Here is a 24,306-nt window from a genome sequence, read left to right on the forward strand (position 1 = left end):
CAAAGCAGAGCTAAGTAAATACTTCCAAAATAAGTCTAATTTTCAAGGCAACTGGATGTGGCATTATTTTGCATCTATATATTTAAATGAACTAGATAATGATGGATCTTACAAATAGTCAGTAGAATTAATTTTGCAAAGGTGAAAGGGAATCTGCTGTTTCTATCAATCTTGGAAAAGAACATGCTGTACTTTCTTTGGTAGATCATAATCAGGGATGCAAGTAATCCTGTTTGGTGACTATGGGGTGACATTGCCATCTAGTGGCCGTTTTTCACTGCAGGTGATCTCCTTATGACTCAGCAGCAAGGGGACTTCATACCAACAGCATAAACACTCATCTTCACATCTCACTGAATTACAAAGTCCTTGAGGAAGGGACCATGGCTTACATTATTTTCTTTTCTGCACTTTTGTTAACTCTGAGGTGAGAACATCTTCCAGATCTACCTACATAAGAACATTTCACTATTCATTCCCTCTACCTCCCTGGATCACTAACTCTGTGTAAAAGCTGGTTACTGTAAAAATCATGGTGGGACTATCTTGAGTTTCTGTTCCTACAACCACATTACCAAAAATCTAGTTTTTGCCAATCTATTAATTAATTAAATTGTGTGATAATGGCTTATCCATACTTAAAAAGACTCAAAAAATAGAAGGCAGTGAATTCTCCCAGTGGCCAAATAAAACGTAACCAAGTTGTCAGCAGAATTTCAGAAAGATAATCATTATAATTATTCTAATAACTGTGCTTTATTGAATGTTTAGAATGTGCATTATCTCGTGTAATCCTCAAAACAACCATACAGATTACAAATCCAATTTTAACAGTAAGAAAACTAAGGCAGAGGAGCAAAAGGGGAGTGAAATATGACTTGTTTAAGGCTGTTTCTACTAGTACGTGGGAAAGCTGGGATTTGAAACTGAGTAATCTACCTGTTCTTGGCAGAGAACAGGAACAACAAAAATGGTGATATTTAGATTTTTTAAATATGCAAATTATCTCTAATAGTTATTCTGAAAAAGATTTATCATAGTTATCTAAATTACTTTGAAAAAGCCTTAGCAGACAATTATTCTTTGCAAGACACATACTGAATGAGTCAAATTTAAAGATGAAATAGGATTTATTTATCTATTTATATATTGGCCTCAATCCAAAAGGCTAAAAGTGGCTTCAAAGGGGGTTATAGTAACTTAAAAAAATAAAATATTAAAAATATATATTATTCTCCCCAAAAGCTAGCTGCTTCCAAACTGGATTTAATATTTTGCATGTTTTCCCTTCGTTGTTTGGTAAATATATTTGCTTCTCCTTTCTGTAATCGACGTCTGACAGCTGATTTTTGCTGTTTTGTCAACTGACGTTTCACCTTCTGTTTCACCAGTTCCTAGAAAGATTTCACAAATTAGTATCACCATCAATGAACCATTTTTGTAAGGAGTACACATTCCATAAAACATATTTACATTACTAAGATCTTTCAAGTGTGTATGTTAAAAGCGTGAATTTAAAAAATTCCAAAAACTGACAGTACTATTTGGAAGTTGTTATAAAATAGGAGAAATTAAATTTCAAACAGAAATACAGAGATTATATAGCACAAAGTATAGTTACAATTCTTTAAATAACAAATCACCATAGTGCCACCTAGTGTCTACCATGAAAACTAATGGAAAAAAACAAGATGAAAACTGCTTGTTCCTCTGCTTCCTAAGTTAAAAGTAGGCATGATTCTGTAATACAAAATTATTTTTGAAAGCATTCACCATTGGTCACTATATCCAAGAATGCCTTCACCATTTCAGGTGTGAAAATGAACTCATGGCAGCACTTATACATGGAAAAGTCTAAAGTCTTCATACAGTTTTTTTGAGTTACAGAATGCTTTTCACAGAGTGAATGACCAAAAATTCAAATTACTTATTAGTTAAGATACAGGATGCACATGTCACATAACTTACAAGATGAAAAAGAAATCTGAAATATTCAATTCACAATGAACGACAGCCTGTTATTTAATTGTACATAACCTTGCACCATCAAACTTGTCTCCTAAAAAAGAAGATAAACACAGCAAGGGCAGAAGCAAGGGTCTTCTTAATGTGCTAGGCATAAAGAAGAATTTATTAAAATCTGTTAAGCTAAACAATTAAACAATTAAAGAATAATGGATTTGAGGGGTAAAAGGGGGCAAGAAGAACTAGTCTGCCTTTTGCATTGTTTCTTGAGTTGTATATGTATGATTATGAAGTTGTGGCTCAGAGGAGTTAAATGTAGACTTTGGATTATTTTATTTCATTAAGCAGACTATAATTAATTAACAGGCTTTAACAAGTTGTCCTTCTTCTAGTTTAATGATTCTTAGTGGAAGTAAAGGTCTAAGAAGAGAGGGGAAAACAGTGCAGAACTCAAGTTTCTATAGAATCTGATACTCCATGAGATGCAGCTGCTTCCAAACCCAGGAAAGCCTGAGAATAGAAAGACCTGATATTCCAGAAGGCTTAGGACTGAAAACAGTAGAACTGGGTAAAAGTTTCAAGACCCTTCTCTACCCTAGGAAGCTGCCTCCCAACTCCAGTAGGAGCCCAGAATCTGGAATCAGAACATCTTCTTCTTAATTACAACACTGTAAGCTTGAAGACAAGAAAATAATGCCTTTGGGATTCTGGAGGAAAATTTTTCCAAACCATAATCCTAGTATTTAAACTCCCAAGGAAGTGTGAGGCAGAATAAAGATATTTTTAGTAATGAAAGGTCCCACAAAATTTATTCAAAAACAACTGACAAATTTATTCAAAAACAACGGACATCTATATCACCAAATAAAAAACTAAGTAAGAGAAAGACATGGGACTATGAAAAGCATCTGATTGATAGGAGAGAAGTCTAAAGAAAATAGTAAAGCGTGCATCACATTTAAACTGGAGTGTCCAGTCCTGCAGCATATTCCTAAGGGAAAAAAAGATTGGTTTCTTTTCTAGATAACTTGCTTGCATTTTCCCTTAGTTCTTTACTTTGATGAGACTATAAAAATAATCATTTCAAGCAAAATAAGCAGATGATGGGTTAACACGCATGTATCTCCCTTGAAATTAATAATACTTTACAAAACCTACAAGATTTTTATGTTATAAAATGGAAGAAAAATTATACTTTAGTATACTAAAAATAGTGAAACATGAAATAAAATTATTTGTGTATTATTTTTAGGAGTACACAAAAATCAATAAAATCTGTGTTCTTTTTTTGGTTTTGCTGTTAAAGCAAAAAGTTCTAGTAGGTAGTGACCATATACATATATATTTACTAAAAAGCAATATACCTTACTGTTTAATTATAATTGAATTCTGTTACATACTAACAAGAACTGAGTTCACAAATGGCCTATTTGGAGATCCATGTTATTCCTAAATGGTAAGTAAGAGCGACATACCTTCATAATATTGGTATCAGAGGATAGGAGTGACAATACCTCCATAGGCCAGTGAGAAGGGCTTTGCTCTGGGGAACATTATTACCTCTACACTGATTCTTTCTTTTGGGTAGTTCTGAAAGAAGTTTGGCAAGCAAAAAAGCTCCTTAGTGGGAGCTGGACTATTTGTGCTCATTGTTCTGCCCAGAAAATGTCCCATTCGAAATTTCTTGGAGTGTTGTTGCTAAATGTTCAAAAGGTCCAGAAAAACTTAATACCCCCAATTTTTTAATTATCTATTTTTTCTCTTTCAAAATTTAAGAATAAACTAGCTAGTGAAGCTGGTGCACCTTCACACTTCAGTTGCACTGCTGTCACCAGCTAGGTAACTCTGAGCAAAGTTACATAACGTAACTGGGACTCAACTTCCCCATTGTTAAAATGAAGGGATTAAACCACATGAAAATCTACAAAATCCCTCTTTGTATCTAAATTTCTATAATCCTTCAAGTTCAAACAAAGTTATACACTGCATTTTTCCTGCAAGTTTTGATAATTCCAGCTAAAAGTGAACCCTCTCTTCTGTATTATATCACTAAATTTGTACCTAATTTTATAGCATTAACATACAAGGTTCAAGTGTCTGAGGCTGGCTTGTACACATCATGATCCTCACAGTGTCTGAACTTATTAATCTGTCCACAGTAGTGACCTAATAAACATTTGGTAAATGTTGAATGAATACATACCGGAGGAATTGTTGAACAGCTTACAACACTGCCTGTAGAAGTAATACTCAGAGTTCTTGTTCTATACTGATTAACATCTCCCAGATTTTTTTCATCTCTAAAATAAAAAAAAAAAAACCCACAATTTACCTAATTTTTATAATGTAATTAACCCTGAGTTAATGTTATTCCTTACATGGCAGTAAAACTTACACATGACATACCCCTGAAAGATCATATTTAAGATTTCTGTGAAGGTAAAACAAGCTACAGTTCAGCCCAATGTTTTAACAATTTTCCATTTATCAGCATTCTGACAGTCATAGTCATTATCAAAATTTCAAAATGGTAGAATGTTTGGTCATCAAAACTTATGACTTTTCCACAATTCTTATGTCCTTTTTCACTGATCTTCTTTTCTTTCACTGAACTATACAAATCAGCCTCTCACAATCTAAATTTCTGAGGCACTTTCTTGCTATCTTCCCAAAATGACAGTAGATACAATGGAAACAGAGATAGTACTCTGAGTCTGCTCTAAGCTAGAAAAAACTACAACTATGGAAACTACATAACTTGTTTCTTACATTGCTCAAAGTTTCAACTTGTACAATGTATAAGAACTCAGACAACATTAACTCCCGAGAGTTAATATTTTTCAGTAACATCTGCTATTTTGCTTCTACTTTGAATAAAAGTTTTGCCCAGCATGTGTCCAGAAAGAAATTATTACTCCCACTCTCAGCTTAAAAGACCATTTAACACTATGTTTTCTTCTAATTATGGTGATGGTTACTTTTATGTGTTGACTTGACTCTGGCTACAAGGGTGCCAGATATTTGGTTAAACATTATTCTGGGTGTGTCTGTGAGAATGTTTCTCAATTGGTAAAATGAATACAGCAAATTGTTCTCTTCAGTGTGGGTGGGCCTCATCCAATACATTGAAGGCCAGATCAGAACAGAAAGGCAGAGAGTAAAAGAGAATGCACTCTTTACCTGTCTGTGAGCTAGGAAATTGGTCTTTTCTTGCCATTAGATTTGCACTGGAATTTACACTACTGGCTCTCCCGGTCTCAGGCCTTCAGATTTGGACTGGAACTATACCACTGGCTCTCCAGTTTGCAGACTACCGGTCCTAGGACATCTCAACCTTTATAATCATATGAGCCAATTCCTTATAACAAATCTCCTATTGGTTCTGCTTCTCTGGAGAACCCCAGACTAATACAATCACTTACTCAAAATTCTGAACCACTGCCACTCTTGACTTTTACCCTTTTAAGCTTTTGCTTTAATTTTCCAAGTTTACTATTCAAATGGCAGTAGACTTGAGACTTAAGATACAGAGCTGTATGGAAAAGGAACAAAATCCTCAGGTTTTGCTTCATAAACAAAACTATAAAGGCAGCCTGAAGAAGTTAGCCAGAACATGTATTGGAAAATGCTTACTAAATGTATTGCTGATCTTATTTTACCTGTCACATTACTGTTTTGAAATAAGTAAAATCAATATATCATTAAACTATAATTTGATTCCAGATAAACTATCCCAAATCTAAAAATTTTTTAGAACTTTTGCTAATTTAAACTGAGACTGATTCATTAATATTTGCAAGAAAAAAATCCTTAAAACATTATGATTTTAGCCATACATGAACAATGGACAGAAAGTTAAAAGCACCAAAGAAAATTTACTGTTTTACTGTAAAACACATTTACTGCACGTCTACATATTTACATGCCTTAATATAACTCAAACATACATTAGATGTGTAATTATGAAAGTATATGAAGATTAACTCACCTATCTAAAACCTGATCAATTTATCAAGAAACTTACATTAATTCTTGGAAAGTTATCAGTTTATATTTTAAGGCACAATTACTTGAAATTTAGTCAACAGGCCGCCTAGAATCACATCAATTACCTTGAAATGCCTTGAAATATCTTGAAAAGGAAGGTATTTTGGGTTTTAACAACAAAAAAGTTATTTGGCTTTCATTTTACACATAACAATGGCAGAATACAACTCTGCTACATCATTTGGAAAAAAACATTAATTTACCAGAATTGAAGAAAGTACTGGTCTCAAGACTAAAGTCAAAAAGTAATCAACAGAAATCTATACCTGAAAGGCCTGAATTCTTTATTTAATGATGACAAGGCAATAAGATGAGGGCATTCATCTTCATACTCTTCAGAGCCAGCAGGGATTTCTCCTTGACCTGTCTGACCATCTTGCCTTGTGTAATCTTCAGTTCTGTTTTTCTCCTCAGAAAATTCAGTTACAGAATTTTTTTCAACAACTTGCCCTTTCATTTCTTCTAAAGCTTGATTGAATTCAGTCATTTCAAAATGGTGTGCATCAGCACTATCCTCTGACAAACTGTCTTCCTTTATTTGTTCAAGGTCTTCAGATGATCTGCAATAGCAGCCACCTGATTCAACTACAGAGTTCCATTCACTTTCGCTTTCTGACCTACAAACCTTTGCTTTTTCTGACACTTCTTCCTCAGAAAATGAGAATTCTGATCCCTCTTCTGTTTCAATGTTTTTCTCATCTGGACCCACTGGATGAAGCAGTTCATCATCTGCCTGCATTTCCTTTGTGTAGCCACTGGCAGAAACCTCCACATCAAGAGAGTCCTCCCTCCTAGGAAAAAAGTGTGAAACATTGAAAGAAAGAAAAAATATTTATCTGAGATGGGTAAATACCTATTATTCTAATAAATTATGATTCAAGTGGGTTTGATAGCTTATATATTTTAAAAATTTTTCTTTGTATAAAATATAATACTTAAATTACTTAGGTATACAAATATGAAAGATACACACTGTCATTTTAAGAATAAAGTATGACTGAAAAGCAACTCATACCAATAGAAGGGTTATTGAAACCTCAGCTGATAATTAACTTAGTAAATTCACTTTTAAAGGGGTTAAAGATTCCTTTTAAATTATGTGACTCATCCCAAATCAGAAAATATCTTAAGTGTATAAAATAAATGAGAGAAAATTTAGTGTTGAGAATGTACATAATAATTATGTCCCAATAATCAATTAAAGATAGCTCCTGTTCTGAATAAGAGAAAAAAACACATTTGAGTAAATATTTCGTTTGATTCCTTATGACTGGGTTATTCACAGAGCATTCAAAATAGAATAAAAGTTCTTGAATTTTGAAAAACTGGATAGTTCCTTCCCCAAATTCAAACTGTAGTGTCTCAATGGGCCAAAAGCAAGAATTTTTAAGTTTTTAAGTTTCATTTATGTTCTACAGAGCAGTGATACTCAGCAGTGATTATGTGTCAAAGGTCACCACTTGGAAATTTTTTTTTAGATGAAATTAATTTTTAGTACTAAATAAATCAGGTATTTAAAGGGTCCTATCATTTAAAGTAATGCTAACTACAAACCTGGTATCACTAAAGGTTGGATAAAGCTCACTTTCATAGCTGAAGCGTTTCATGAAGAAATCTCTAATGCACTTAACATCTCTGTCGAAATACCTGCAAAAGCAAGAATCATTTTTGATATAGCCTTTGTTGCTCATCTTTTTCCTTATTAGCCAGTAACAATATACTTATTATTTGTTATGGTACTCCTGCTCCTTACACGAAGGAGAAAAAGATGTTACACAAAAGAAAAAAGATACAAATCAGTTGCCAGTGTGCTTAAAAAACTAAAATCTGAGGAAACCTTAAGGAATATAAGCCATCAATGCCATACAATGATGAGAAAAGTCAAAGTTTTCTTATACTCTTACTTGGTATAAGTAAAATACACTAGGGGAAAATGAGTGAACCCCAGGAAAGGAGATTATGAACCTACAGACTGGGGACAGGTTTCCACTTTCCTCTTTAGTCCCCAGACTGGCTATGCCTCCCATCAGCAACATTCACTAGAACCACTGGCCAACTGGGAAAGCAGAAGATAAATATGAGGTTAATGACAAAAAGATATTAATAACTCATAAGGAGAAGTCTGAAGACTACTATTACGTTTATGTACCTTTATTATCCATTAGCTAATGAGCAGTAACACCTAAAGGGATAAATAATGCTGCGGCTTATAAATAATGATCTGAAAACATGTTAATATAGACCAAAAGTAGGGCTTCTGAATATCAGGTTGCCTTTTTTGGTCACCATGAAGTACAAGAACAGATTAAATTCTCTAGATTTCCAGATAAAGGAGAATTAAGGATAAGATGACATGGAACTATTTCCTTGACAAAAAATGAAGCTACTCTCAAGGTACCCTGGAGAAAATCTTAATAAATTTTAAAATTATTTTATGTATGTACACATCCCCCCTAGTATATGATAAACTTCTTTAAAACCAGAGATAGGACTAGCACAACTCCTTTTCCCCAGTACTACTTCATAAAAATTCAAATTGTAACACGTTGTCTCCCCATGGAACAATGCAGCCTAAACTTGTAATGTCACACTCTGTCATCAATCTCTTCTCTAACTCTGGTGGTTCCCAGATGTTCCTTTGTTGTGTGGCTATGTTACTCCATATTAATAAAAAGGGCGATTAGTCATCACCCAAAGAGTACTGACCACCCAAGAGCCAGGAATTAATTTTTTAGTATTGTTTTGTTAGAAATATTTTTAAAATTTTGTTGTAAATGACATTTCTTTCTCTAGCATAAATGTAGACATTTTCTAATGGGAACCAAGAGGAAGACAAGTTTCACTTAACATAAAGAGCTTCAAGCTCCAACTCTGCAAGAATGAATACACTTTATTATATAAGTGATACAAGTTATTACTTTAGGAAAAAGAAGTTTCTCACAAAACTTTGAACAGAAAGAAAAAGATCCTTACCCTTAATTTGATTATACTCAATTGTATCATGGAATACAAATAAAGAATATGATTGTCACAGAATATAAAGTGATTCTGCCCTGTGTCAAAGACGAAGTTTTATATGAATTCTTCTCTAGTAATAAAACAAAAGTTAAAAAATGACAAGAGATAATATCACTGGTCTTACAACTCAGTTTCAGTCCAAAACTACATCTTTTACTCAGGCCATCAAAATTACTGAGTTACACTTGGTGAAGTGCTCTCGGAGGTAACCACAGAGAGAAAAGGGGAAAGGCAAAAGAACGTGGTGATTCTAGGGTTCCTCTCTTTATGTTCCTACTTCTTCTGAACAGGCTTTTATGTTTTAAAAATTGGGCTTCTACCTAAAAGTATGTATGAACAAAGAGTTCCATGGCTGAGAAAGTTTGACTTTTAAAAGTCTGTCAAATTACAGTACAGTAATTCAAATTCTTTTGATGCCATCTTCATTGTGGTTTATATAAACAAAATAGATAAGCAGGCGATTTCTTCAGATTTCCAATACACAGCATAAATTTAATGAACGGGTTTTAAAATTGGATCAAAGTACAGTTTTCCCCTTTATAAAACTGAGGAATAAGAAAGATTCTTTTATGGGGAAAATTCTAGTAGTTGGATATCCTTTAATAAAAAAACACATCTTTATAACATTAACACCAGTCACTTCAAACTAGTTACCGACCTAAATGATAGTATTAAAAAACTGAAAAACTATGAATAAAAAATGATTCCATCATGCACAAACACACCCACGTCCAGAATCAATTTCAGCACATACCATTCAGCATTAGGATGAGAAGTTGAAACCATTTGTGGAAAATCAATCATGGTGATGTGATCATCTTTATCCAAAATGAGATTGAATTCATTGAAATCTCCATGAATCAGCCCATGATTTGCAAGTCTGACAATTAGTTCCATAGCTTCATCATATACTGATGCAGGATCTTCAACATGGTGTACCTGACATCTAAAAGTATCGTAAGTATGAAAACAGGTTATTTGTACTCATTTATGGTTTTGTATGTGTGTGCGCACATACTATTTCTAAGTCTTGTCTCCCCAACAGTTTTCTCCTCATTCCCATCACATACAGACATAACATCTCCCATTTATTAAAAAAAAATAAAGAGCCATGTCCTGCTCCAATTCTGTTATCTTCATTCTACACTACTGTATCCTTTGATCTTCTTTAAAGCCAAACTCTTCTACATGTGTTTCTTCCAATTTCTTTCCTCCCACTCTCCAATAAATCTACTTCAAGCAGGCTTCCATCCACCTCATTCCTATGAAATAGCTCTTGGTTTGAAACTACTCTGATGTTTTCCATGCTGCTAAATCCAAAGGTCAGTTCTTGGTTCTCATCATATCTGATCTGTCAGTTGACCTCTTTGCCCTCCTTGAAACATTTTCTTTACTTAACTCCTGAGACAACATGCTCTTCAGGTCTTTCTCCTTCCTCACAGATCATACCTTCTTAGTCTTTTCGGATAGTTCTTCATCTTTTCTGAGACCTCCAAATTTTGGAGTTCCTCAAAAGCTCCTATGACGTCCTATTTTCCCTTATTTACACTTACTCTTGGTGATCTCATCTAGGGACATGGCTTTACATATTAAATACACAATCATTTAAATCTAGACTTCTCAAACTCCCAGGCACCTCAAACTTAACCATGTCCCAGACTGAATCTATGATTCTGTCCCATTCTCCAACTCCAAACTGTTCCTCCTACACGTTTCCTGTTTCTGTTAATAGCAACTTTATCTCTCCAATTTCTTACTCAGACCAAAAACCTTGGTGGCATCATTTGATTTGTCCCCCCTTCACATCCACATCTAATCCCAAACAAATCATGCTGGTTCAACCTAGAAAACACATTCAGAATCTGACTACTTTTCATCACCTTTACGACTATCAACTGTGATTAGAGCTACTGTCATCTGTTGCCTAGATTACAATGTCTCCTAACTTGTCTTACTAATTCTGTCTTTGTCTCCTTTGAGTCTATTCTTAACATAGCAGCCAGAGTGATACTATTAAATCATTAGATCACACCTCTTCTCTGCTCAAAATGCTCCCAACCCCAATCAAAATGTGATAATGTTTCACCTTATTAATGAGCATGTTCTTGACTATCCTCTGCAAAATAGCAGTCTCCTACCTCCATTTAGCACTTCCTAGCCCCCTTACCCTGCTTTACTTTTATCCATGGCATTCACTACTACCTGATACATATTTCCTTGTTTAGTTATTTATTTCATGTCTCCTTCCATCAGAATGTGTAAGTTCCATGACGGCAGAGACCTTGTTTTGTTCACTGCTGAGCCTAAAATTGCCTGGCACATAATAGACTCTTAACACATATTGAATGAATGAATGAATGAGATTACAAAGTTCACACTGTCAGAATGAAACTGAGTTTTCAATTTGTCTTTGAGCCCATTCCTTTAAATCAATTTCTAATCTCCCAGAAGTAATATTTCATTAATTTAAGAAAGTTTTATTAAAAATACGTGAACCTTAAATTCATTTATTGGCATCCATGGCTTCAAGAATAAAGAGTACTTACAGAGGATAACCATTTATGATTTCCATTACCACTGCATGGCGATTGTAATCGATTGGCTTTGGAACTGGAAATTTCCTCTCATACAATACCTAAAATATAACAAAACAGGTATAAGGTAATGAAGAGATCATTATTTTTTAAAGAACAATAAAAGTAAATGTACCTTCCCACACCAGAAGAAAAACACACAAGACTTTATATAATTACAGTTAACACCTGGTTATTTAGGCATGGCTTATTTATTCAATGAACAGAACAAGCTATCCAAAAAAACAAAATTTAAACTAAAGTTTGCTTAAATTCATTTTTCCACCAAAAATGAACATTTACAAAATATTACTAGGCACTGTGCTAGGGGTTACAAAAATGAGTGCTAACAAGACTCTGCCCTCAAGAAACTTACAGTCTCTTTGGATATTTCCCCTCCTATTTTATAAGTCTCCATCATTTGCTGACATGTGCTCAAAATATTCAAATGGAAACAAATTGTGATTTAGGAAACAGTCTGTCTTCTGGCATTTTGGGGAATGAGGCATTCTAACAGAACAGACATTGTAGTTTATAGAGCTCTGATTTTTTTTTTCCAGATCACAATATGCTGCCTAAATCTTTTATGTGACAAACATATGCACTGTAGTAGTCTGAGTCAAATGTTCTTTCAGGTAATCTATACACCTATCTTTTTCCCTGTGCTTAGTTTCTTCTATCTTATTGTTTACAAAGTCCTAGTATTACTTCTTTCAGAATACCTAAGATTTATTCCCTCTGCCATTTGCAATGCTAGCACTTCTCAGCAGGCCTTTGTCATTTATGCCTGATTACTCTACCAGTGTTCCCACTCTTGCCATCATACCTAATCTATTCTACGTACAAATAACAGAGTTATGCTTATGCGAACAGTCCATTTAAATAAAACCTACAATAGCTGTCAATATTTCAGTCTGAACAACTTTTCTTGGTTTTTAAAACTCTCTTTAATCCACTTGCCCAATCCTAGTTCTCTCAATACTCTAATAAGCACCCAGGAGCACAGTCAGGACAGTCACCTCAGTGTCAACAGTACACATGAATGGCTTACATCCATTCATGTCTTTGCCCATACTGGCTCCTCTGCGAAATGCACTGTTTTTTCCTTATCGTCAACAATCATGTCCAAGCTTCATGGCTCCACTCAACTCACTCACTTTATGAAACCTCTTTCATAAATTATTCTACTCTACTGAAGTTTCTTTAAATTCAACATATACTTTACACAGATTGTACTGGTTATTTCTTTGGTATTCACTCCTTCACCCCACACTACCTCAGTATTTAATTTTAAACACCCTGAGAAAATACCTAATATGGTTTTGGAAAAATGTGTAACAATCCCTATCAAGCTGCTTACTTACTGATTGAATATCACAGGATACAAACAATTAGTGTAAGATAAAAACTGAATATCCCAGATATAATCAGTATAAGAAATATATAACATGTATGGTACCAGTATCATTAATATGGCCTTAAGAATTCTCCCACAATTACTAAAAATTGAAGCATATAAATTAAAATAACCTACTCACAGAACAACAAATTGAACTCATAAGAAACAACTGTTCACACACTGGCACAATTTTCAATTCAAATTTTTTAAAAAACCGAGATAAATTATGACAAATCCTACTTGACAGAATAAAAATAAAATGTTATTTTCTGTTTAATTTTGTTGTTATTGAAAATATTTAATTTGGTTATTATCAAAGATATTTCGCAAATCTACACAGAACTTAATTTTGCAGGTGAAAGGTTAAAAACCAAAGATTTTAACCATTTTAAATATAAATACAAATTTTTAAACTGATACTTGTTCCATTATGTGAAAGAAAAATATCAGTCAATTTATCTGAGACACTAAGGTTTCCACAGATGGTAATTACCTGGTATTTTCAATTTGAGACAGACATATGTATAATTACACATTGAATAGATGTACACATATCCACACAAATTTGTGAGGTAACTACATCATGAATTACTTGCAGCCATTTCACCTTGTTAATATTACAGAATACGTGTTGCCTTTATATGTTAATAACAATTAAAAATACCTTTACATAGAAGGAAATTACTAATACAGCAAACAACAGAGTTAAAAGTAACCATAGGGATTGAGTCTGGCGTTAGGGAGGTGTGGGAGGCAACAGACTGATGCTTGTCATTAAGGCCTTTGAACTACAATGTACAATTTGGCTAAAAAATGCAAAATTATTTTTTAAAAAATACCTTCATATAGGCAAATTCCTTCATGGCAGAGAGACGAGATAAGTAAAGCCAGGACACGTTATGCCTGTGTTTATGGTAATCTCGTTTGTTTTTCAGATTTCGAAAGGAGGTTCTTCCTAGTCTGTGAAGCTTTAATGCAAATTGCTGTCCTTCTTCATTTGCAACAATGTAGATATCTGGAGCCAAGAGGATCACTATTATATTTTTATTCTAATAAGTTAAAACAATTATAACTTTGTCTCATTTTATTTGTATCAAATATATTATCTTTCCTAATACAGGTCTAGTATCCCTTATCTGAAATGGTTGGGACCAGAAGTGTTTCAAATTTTGGTTTTGGAATATTTGCATATAAATAACAAACTACCTTGGGGGTGGGACCCAAGTCTAAACACAAAATTTATGCTTCACACACACTTTATACACATAGCCTGAAAGTAATTTTTTACAATACTTTTAATAATTTTATGCATGAATTGAAGTTTGTGCACATTAGGTCAGGCATGGAATTTTCCACTTGTGGCATCCATCATGTCATGATCAAAAAATTTCAATTTTGGAGCATTTCAGAGATCAGATTTTCAGATTAGTGATGCTTAATCTGTATAACTAGGGATACTTATCATTTGGCAAGACTCTATAACCCATGCATTCACCATTTTACCTTAATTACAATCCAAAATGGCAAGCCAATATGTAGTAATAACTATGACAAAAGAAAGCGGAGATGCAATGTGTGAAAGGTTATTGCTTCCAAAGGTGCTCAATGCCTGTATTTACCATATGTCAAAAGAATCATTCCATTTAGTGGAAAAACATCTAATTATTCCTTAATGTCCTATGAGATGTGATTTAATATTTTCCTTTTCAACAACATGAAGTTCAATTCTTCAAGTGCTTCAATGAATAATACTCCAGGTTAGTAATACCCAATTCTAACAAGAGTATTATTCATTGAGTAATATTCTAGATCTGTCTAAAGTAGACATCTCCATTCTGTCAAATAAGAGAGATCTAACAGAATGGAGATCTTCCAGTAAGTACTTTGTCAATTATCAAAACAAGTTGCTATGTATAACACTGACATTTAGATCATGTTCTAATTACTCAGAAGGGAATTTTAATTATTTCTATTAAAAAATAGGCTCTGTCACACATTTTTGATAGGATTATAAATCAATGCAAACTTTTTGGAGAAACTTGGTAATATCAAAATTTTAAATGTACATTCCTTTTGCCCTGCTATGCACTGAATTGTGCTCCTTCAAAACTCTACTGTTGAATTTCTAATCCCCAATGTAACTACTTGGGGATAGGGTCTTTAAAGAAGTAATTAAGGTTAAGTGAGGTCCTAAGTGTGGGGCCCTAATCCACTAGGACCGGTGTCCTTATCAGAAAAGAAAGAGACGCCAGGGACAAAGAGAAAAGGCCATGTGAAGCAGGTGTCTGCAAGCCAAGGTTAGGCCTTAGGAGAAACCAAACCCGCACACTGGACTTTTAGCCTCCAAAACCGTGAGAATATAAATTTCTGTTGTTTTGCCACCCAGACTGTGTTATTTCCCTACAGCAGCTCTAGCAAACTAATACATGTCCCAATAGTTCAATTTCTAAAAATGTATTTACAAATCTATGTGCACATATGCATAGAGACATAAGGGTGTTCACTGCCATTACTTCTGTTTATATATTTTCCACAAACATACATTGTGTTGTATTTAGTACTATTGTTTTACTTCTTAAACATATACTACAATCTAGATATAAATATAGAAGACATGCAAACTATATAAAATACCACAGCAACCTTCTACGGGGTAGGCTTCCTAATAATTCTTTTGCTTCCAAGTTTAATTTTGTTTCCTAAGCTTAGATAAATAATGTAACTACAGGATAAACTATATAGCATAAAAGCAGTAAGAGACTACAGTATAAAGAAAATCATTCCCTGTTCTTTACTCCCACCTGTCTTCGACACAGAAAATAAATACACAGGTATCTGTTCAATGCTATTTTAGAATGCTTTTTTTCTGTGTTCTACACACATTTTTCTTTGCCTTGTTTATCATACTGCTGATGTTAAAATCTGTGGTTTTTAGATATTCACTGTTCTCTAGTATTTCCTCATGCACATATTTTTAACTGTTAAAAATGTAAAATTTATCAGATCTAAAGTAAGAGCAAATAAAATATGTGTCAAAGAATTCAATTATTAGAAGAAAATTAATTTTTGGTATAATTGAATTTTCAGTGATAGACTTTGGCAGAAAACAATAACCTACAAAATTAAAGGTACATTCATAATTTGTATTGCCTCCAACCAACTTTCCAACTTACTGCTTAGTTGGAAAAAGGGAAAAATTAAAAGAGGAATACTTTCTCAGGGAAAATATAAACCAAAGCAAAGAAAATGTTTTCCACAGTACTGTTCGCACTTACCTGATTCTTTGCCAACACCAATCTGATTTCCAACAGACTCAACTACTTGTCTAGAAGAAAGTGTTTTCAAAGCTAGGTAATCATAGCCTGCATTTGTCAACCGATAGCCCTGGACAGCTAGACAAAATCAAATGAGAAAGATTATATTTTAGTTATATTGTATCTCCAAGTCATATCAGTTCAAGTCATAAGAAGAATTTAAAGATGGGAAGTCTTCGCTGGAAAAAGATAAGCTACCTAGGCTTGAAAAGTTTCCCATTCCTTCCTATAATTTGCATTTCTTCTCTAGTGTAGTGTTACTCAAAGTGTGACCCACTGACTGAGGCTAGTCAACAAGTATCTGTGACAAGTTAAACACAGAAACTAAAAGAAAGCTTTAAGTTCAGTAATTTTTACACTAGTCTGACCAAGAATATACACCTGTTTTTGTATGTCTGTTATCCATTTTATTTTTCTAGTAATTATTTTCTATTATATTTTATAAAAGGATCTGTGATAGGTTGAAAAAAATTCATCCCCCTCACCACAGATGGCTTGAGAAGTAATGCTCTACAGACTTGTGGCAGATTGTATTTTCCAAACATGGCAGCAACGATGTCTCCACCCTATCTGCTCTTCTGCAATACAACCTTGCCATTCCCTTTTCTATACTTCTTCTGATCTTGGTGTGCTGTGTGATTGTTTTGACTAATAGGATATATCAGAAGTATGTTTGTCAGTTCTTCATCTAGTGCTTTACTAGTCTGGCAAATTCCACTTCTTGCCTTTTTGGAGCACCTGCTCTGGGAGAAGCCAGTTACCTGAAAAATCATAAATGGTGCCTCAATACTTACTCTTGGTACGCTCCCAAGCTATGAGTTTATGTTTCACTAATTCTCTTAAAACTTTATTACAGCCACCATGTTTAAGGCTGGCTATAGATGCAATCAAACTGCAGGGAACTATCTCATGGTTCTTCATGCCCATTTCAACCTAAAATTAAAGAAATCACGTTATGTCATCATAATTGACAAAAAGCCTAACAAAACCTTGCTAAGAAATTAACTTCTTGAAACGTTCCTGATCATGCAATTCTCTAAATAATTCTGAGACATAATTACTTCCTTCTCTGAACATATTTTTTACTATAATCTGATATTTAATCGCTGATATTCATAACTCTTTACTTCAAGGGTTAGGAATTGTGAGGACCTGACATAGTTAATGACGTGATAAATACTAAAATATTTGTTGACATCTAAACATCTGTCTTTAAATCTACAGGTGTTCCAGATATTTATTAAGCAGGTATTTAATGAGAAAGTACCATATGTAGGCATTGTGGAGGATTAAAAAAAATATATAAAAACACTCTTTACTTCTGGAGAATTTATTATCTATTTGTGGAAATAAAATAAGGACACATCTAATTTTATTAGAAGGCAAGAAGTGATACATGTTGGTTTTTTTTTTTTTTTAAAGAGGGGGTAGCTAAGGGCAGAACAAGAATACTTCCAGCTTAGGGATCAGTTCCAAGAAGCAGCAACACTTGAGATTGACTCTAAGATGTGGGCATACGGAGAAAGCAGGGAAAGGGATGTTACGCGGAAAAAAAAGATTTGGAAGTGGCACATATGCAAGAGAGTACTGAGCACAGGAAAAAGCTAGTACAGTGGTAGCTCAAGTAGGATGGCATGTAGAGTTCATGCAAAGATAACAGGAAAATATTTCTAAGATATAGAAAGCCTTGCAACACAGATGAAGGCGTTTTATATTTTTTACTAAGCAAAGCAGGAAATTCTTTCAGATGTTTAGGCAAGGGAAATACATGAACAGAGTTATTTTAAAGACATTAATCCAGCAGGAATATGCAAACTGCCTTAAAGACAAGAAAAGCTGGAGGGAATATACTGGAGAACTAAGCAGTCCAGCTCAGACGAAACAGTAATCAGAATAGGGCAAGTGGTAGTGGTAATGGAAGGAAGAAATTAAAGATCTTTAGGAAGCAGTATGAGAGGGCTTGGCAGTTGGATGTGGGAGGATAAAGGGAATGAAGAGTCAAAATTGGAAGTGAAGAGGAAGAGCATGTTTTAAAATTATATTATTATTTTTGGTAGATTTTGGGAAAGGAGGAAGGGGATCGAAAAAGTTGCTGAATTTGGTTTGAGCACACAGTGTCAAATGAAGATGTTTAAAGGAAAATTGGAAAGGGGTCTATACTTAGGAATGAAGTCATAATTAGAGGGGAAAATTGTCAATTATTTGTAGAGGTGAGATGAAGCTGTAAAGTGGATACAATCACCAAGCAAGAAATAATAGAAGAAAAAGTGTTGGGGACAGAATTTTTGGGGAAAGTTCCTATTGAAAGGTAAGGGCAGCTAGTCAAATAATGATTACTGATATAGGAGGATCCAAAGAAGTTAAAGGGAAGAGAGAGACAAGGAAAGATACTAACATTGGTGAGATTCCACTGAGACTGCTATGTCATATTTAATTACATCATTTCTTGGTGAGCTTCAAAAAGAACTTAAATATTGCACAGCTAAAATTCTAAAAGACAAAATCTGGCACCATTTTGATGTCCCACCAAAACCCCACACTTTTTTTTTTTTTTTTTAGAGACAGGGTCTGGCTGTGTTGTCCAGGCTGGTCTCAAACTCCTGACCTCAAGAGAACCTTGGGCATCAGCCTCCCAAAGCACTGGAAATTACCGGCTTGAGCCATGTGCCCAGCCCCAAACTTCACACTTTAAACCAAACTCATCTTTCCGGCTTTGTCCTTGCCTCCTCCAGCCTCCAACACTCTTCCTCTTGACACCTATTTCTGTCAGAGACATTAAGGAATGAATGAATGTACTGAGGAAGCAGAGAAGGAAAGTATCTTTCAGAGGTGACAGTAGCTATTTAGAAAAAATCCAGTTGAACTGCATAATCTACAGGAGGAGAGAGAAAGAACTGTCTTCCAAATTTCATACTGATTTTGCATTTGACAGTATAATCCTTAAGTGTTGTCTATTTAAGACTAATTTCTAAAATCCAAAACGTGAAGCCTTAAAACAATACAAGAATCAGTTTGACTCATATCATATAAACTATTACATAATTACACAGTATAGGTAGTATAATACTGATCATGGGGTTCACTCCTTACCAAAAGATACTGGCTCCTAAATAAATGTATTGCTCTACTCTGCAAAAGCCTAGTTCTATGTTTCTGTGTCATAAGACAAAGGCCATAAAATCAGATTTTGTCATCCCCCTGATCAAAAACATTCAGTGGGTCCCCCATACTCTCTACCAAGCCTGCAAGGCTCTACAGTATGTGATCTGGCTCTCACCTTTTCCAGCTAAATCTACAAACATTAGTCTCAGACTCACTAAGATCCAGTCACAGTGTCCTTTCCTTTCTTCAAAGACTTTTTTGCTTCTGGGCCTTTGCATTTATTATTCCTGTTTCCCGTGCCTCCAACTCTTCCCAAGGGCTTCACTAGGCTGACTCCTTCTCATACAGCTCCTATGATCCCTCCATTCATTCAGCGAATACTTAGTCATTGCCTACAAAGGGCCAAAAATCTTTTCTTAAACAAGACCTTTGGTTACACGAGTAAACAGACAAAATTCTTGCACCCAGGCGGTCTTCCCTAACTACCCAATTCAAAGATAGCATTCGTGCCCCTCCTCCCCAGATGTACATACTTTCTACTCCATCATCCTTTATCATCTTCATAACATTTACTATTATCCTGGTTACTCATTTGTTTATTTGATGATCTGGGTCTCTCTCCCTTGTCTGTCTTGTACCTCGATGAACGTCCTGAGATTGCTACTAAAATCTGACTAAACGAATCCGAAGGGCTGTTACGAGGCTGACTCTGTTAGTAAGCAATTCTGTGCTATCAATTCTCCCCAGGCGGGGCCTTGAGCTCCTCACAGAGGTTGGGAAACCCAGGGTCCCAGAAGTTTCCCAGGCCACAGAGACGCGAGCGTGTCTCTGGAACGCAAGAAGAACGGGAGCAGAAAGGAAAACGATTGGAGGGCGGGGAGGGGCTTCGCTATGTCCGGGGGAAAGTAAGCTCCCAGACAAAAGCTTTTTAAAAACCCCACTCTCCGGTGCCCGTTCTCGATGCCCAGCCTCTGCCACACTCCGAGGCCCAGAGCGCGCCCGCTCAGCTCTCAGCAAACTTCGCGGCACAGGAAGAGGACGCACAATGGGAAGGGACAAGACAGAAAGGGAATGGCGGGCTTCTTACCGCGGTCAGAACCCTGAAGTCATCTCGGCTCATGTAACGCAACTTAGCCACGTTTACCTTCCCCATGGCGTCCCCAGACAGAGCCCAGAAACAACTTCCACCGCCGCCGGAAAGCGCAAGGCACGTCGGTATTCCGGCGTCTCCGCGGGAGGTTCCGCGTCCGACGGTTTGCGCATGCGCTGCGTCTTACCGCAGGACCTCGTCAATATATAAATCGCTATTCTCACTGGCATGGAAAAATAAAACATCTTCTATGTCTTATGAAGCACACCCTATGGAGAAGAGGAGCGTTTTATTTTTAAATTATTTTTTAATGTGATTGAGTTGGCGGACTGTAAATGTTCTTTACAAAATGCCATCTTTTTTGCCCAAATCTGTCAGGACACGCTGGCTGAACGACTAGTTCCGCCTCAAGGAGCAAAGTGATAACTTACTGGAAGAGCAAATTTTACCCCTACACAGCAACTTCTGCTTTAGGCAAAGTGACTTCTAGTAAGAGAGGCGGGAAATGAACATGAGCAACAGCCCGGACAATCAAAGGTCTTAAAGGTAAGCACAACAAGCCATTCGCCCACACCTCGTTGCCTGCCCCAGGCCAGGGAGGGCGTGGTTATTCTCGCGCCTGCGCAGTACTTGGCTTTACGTCGGTTCTCGAGGCTGCGGAGAGCGCGCGTGCGTGTTGCGGGTGGGGTTTAAGGAGCACAGGCGCGGCTGTTGTCGTTCCGTCTCCCCTCGCACTTACAGAGGGGGTGGGCGTTTCTATGGTCCGGGGCTGACGAACGCGGATAGGACTTCGAGGGCCCACGAGCGGTTTAAGGGATTTAGGAGAACTATTCACACTGGGTCTGTAACTCCGCTGTGCGACAACAGCAATGGTAATCGCAGCGGAACTCTGAGCAACTTGCACCTCGACTAAGAGGATGCCTAATCTACCATAGCTTCCCTGCAACAGCGGCGACAGGGTAACAACGAAACTCGTATGATATGGTTTGCATTTCTATCTTATGTCTTGAACTGTATTTTAAATCTTTAAATGGCAAATATTTTAGTACTCTCCTCATGTTAAGTGTAGGTACTACCTATCATAGAATATTGTGGTCCACTTCAACCTTGACCTCATTCCCAACCACTGATGTTTCCCCTCTCTCTGGGCCCAGTTTCAAAACTTTTAACGAAAACGTTGGAATTCAACATTTACAGAGCTCTGTCTCCCCCAACCCCCCCCAGGGGTTCCACAGACCGAAGTGCTGATTTTCCTCCTCTTCAAGGCCGGTCCTAAGGATGTTGCTTGGTCCAAACACAGAGCTAGGCCTTTCATAAAACAGGCACTGGATTTTAGAGGCAGTCCGCTGACTATGATCTGCTCTTTCCGGCTAAGATAGTTGGTGCTTTGACACAGTAGAATGGAAAAGGAAGAACAACCTTCTATCTCTACAGTCCAACCTTTGGCTTCTTTTACTTGAATGCAGCAAATCTTTGATTAACCGTGCTCGACCAATGGACATATCCATTTAAATGGAATTTTTCTTTCTGTACTTACATAAGAAGACATAATGAAAAGTTTTTAAAGAAACCAAATTACCAACTTTAGAAGCAAGAATGGAATGGCAAACACAAGTCATTTGAGTGTCTACTCCTAATCCAACACTTAGCAATCCATTGCTAATCTATTATAGTACAATTCTTACATTACTTCTAACACTGCTCCAGACAGCCATCACTAAGTGGATCTGGCTAGGGTTGCTATTGAAGTTTGGAAGTATGCCCTACGGTTAACCACACTGAGTCCAAATCTCTTACATTTCAATGTCATTTTTAAAATAAAATAATCTTAATAATCAGAACCTCAAAAAGTAAGTGATTCAAGTACAGTTTGGTATTCTGTTCTACTCGATCATATTTTGCTTAGTGATGACTAAAACAAAAAAATGTACAGTATCATTCATTTACTCATTCACCATTTATCAAACATACATGCCAGACTTTTGGCTAGGTCTTGGGGAAACTAAATCCCAGTCCTTAAACCTGTGGTGGAGGGTGATGAATAAAAAATTAGTAGTGTGACAGATGTGTGCAAAGGGTATATCATGTTATTTCTTCCTCCCAGCAACCCACTCCAATCACTCATACACACACACACACACACACCCTGTCCTCACAAGCTACAGAGGATCTTAACTGTCCACAGATCAAAGGTTAAACTTCTTAGGCTGGCATTCAGGATCTTCAACAATGATTACTTTCAAGTAGCTTATACTCTTGTCTAATTGAACTACTTTGTGTTTTTTTCCTGTACAATTCTCTTGAGTTCCTTTCTCATCACCTTTTCCCTTCACCTGTAATGCTCACCTTCCCTACTTTTGTCTTTTTTCTTCTTTCCAATTACAGTATGTTTAAATCTTACCTATGATTCTTCAAATTCTGTATACCCCATAAAGCCGTTCTTTATTATCTCTATTCATCTCTATATTAGTTTACTAGGGTTGCTATAGCAAATTACCACAAACTTGGTGGCTTAAAACAATAGAAACTTATTCTCTTATAGTTCTGGAGGCTAGAAATATGAACTCACTTTCACTAGGCCAAAATCAAGGTGTTGGCAGGACCATGCTCCCTCCAGGGGATCTAAAGGAGAATCTGTTCCTTCTCTCTTCCAGATTCTGCCAGCATTTGGTGACTGCTGGGATTCCTTTGGCTTGTGTTGCATCACTCCAGTCTCTGTCTCCATGCTCACATTGCCTTCTTCACTTCTGGGTATGGCTATCTCCCTTTGTCTCTCTATCTTATAAAGATACATGTAATTGCATTTAGGGTCCACCCAGAACCTTAATAATGTCTGTAAAATCTTTTTTCCCCATACAGGATAAATTCATAGTTTTCAGGGATTAGGATGTGGATATTGTTGGGGGGTCATTGTTCAACCTACCACCTTCCCAAAGGGAAGTAAGTGCTCCTTCCTCTAATCTTTTGTAGCCTGTTATCTTTAATGATTCTGGCTACTTTTTAACCTCCCCTACTTGCCCTTAAATTAGATTAATTACAGAAATATTTGAACAAGGAGATTGAATAAAAAGCTTAGATTCAAAGAAAAGAAAAATTGTATATTCAAACTGTGTTTAAATTTAAGATATTGTACTAGTAAAAACTCAGAAAAATTGTGATAAGATTTATTGCATATGGGCTGTAAAGCCATACATTTGTGTATTGGGATACTAGTGGAGGGTAAAGGCACAGTATGAAATGTATAGATGTGTGGAGTTTATGGCAAGTTCCAATGAGAGAATCATAATGCAAACTTGTAGAGTTCTGGAGCATGTCAGAATACAAAGCAGAGATTTAAATACCTTTTGGAAAATAGCTCCTGGCATGCTACAGAGCCCTTGGAGAGGTGGAATGCTTGACACTGAGGTATGAAGCAACAGTGTGGTCACAGTTGTCCTTCATGAACTGATTTCTGTTAGATTAACCACATTATAGGGTGGGCAAGTCCAGCAACAGTCTGTCCTAAGATGAAAGTGATCCCTCATGATCATTGGTGAAGGTAAAAATCCCATGTTTGATTCATGGATGGGTCAGTTTGATACTGTGATTGAACTACAGCCCTACTTGTGTGACCTTGAAAGAGAAGTGATCAGGGTATATCCTCCCAATAAACAGATCTTTGGGCTGTGCAGTTCATCATCCACTTTGAGTTGTAAAAGAAATAGCCCGAGGTTAGAATATATATGGACTTAGGGGGCAGGAGGGAATAGCTTGGCGGGTTGCAAAGGGGTATGGATTGAGAAAAATTGGTAGATTGGG

The 24,306-nt window shown here is 36.0% G+C and overlaps 1 protein-coding gene across 1 annotated transcript; it reads right to left on the reverse strand.

Moving 5' to 3' along the window:
• Window positions 1-1,111: 1,111 nt before the first annotated feature.
• Window positions 1,112-20,677, reverse strand: RIOK2 (RIO kinase 2). Its single transcript, XM_045565776.1, has 10 exons — window positions 20,506-20,677; window positions 17,111-17,249; window positions 16,278-16,394; window positions 13,842-14,017; window positions 11,577-11,665; window positions 9,785-9,976; window positions 7,567-7,659; window positions 6,279-6,803; window positions 4,169-4,265; window positions 1,112-1,394 (listed from the first exon to the last, which is right to left on the reverse strand). The coding sequence occupies exons 1-10, from the start codon at window positions 20,569-20,571 to the stop codon at window positions 1,230-1,232; spliced, it is 1,659 nt and encodes a 552-aa protein (XP_045421732.1). The 5' UTR covers window positions 20,572-20,677; the 3' UTR covers window positions 1,112-1,229.
• Window positions 20,678-24,306: the final 3,629 nt, after the last annotated feature.

The sequence above is a fragment of the Lemur catta genome, chromosome 12 (genome assembly GCF_020740605.2).
Source record: "Lemur catta isolate mLemCat1 chromosome 12, mLemCat1.pri, whole genome shotgun sequence".
Lineage (NCBI taxonomy): Eukaryota > Metazoa > Chordata > Mammalia > Primates > Lemuridae > Lemur > Lemur catta.

Bases quoted from the DNA above. Each gene is read 5' to 3' on its own strand.
- RIOK2 (XM_045565776.1), bottom strand. From the start codon at position 20,571: ATGGGGAAGGTAAACGTGGCTAAGTTGCGTTACATGAGCCGAGATGAC. The intron at 17,250-20,505 runs GTAAGAAGCCCG...CTTTAATTTTAG, and splicing joins ACTTCAGGGTTCTGACCGCG to GTTGAAATGGGCATGAAGAA. The intron at 7,660-9,784 runs GTATGTGCTGAA...TTGCTTTTGCAG, and splicing joins TCTCATCCTAATGCTGAATG to GTATTTCGACAGAGATGTTA.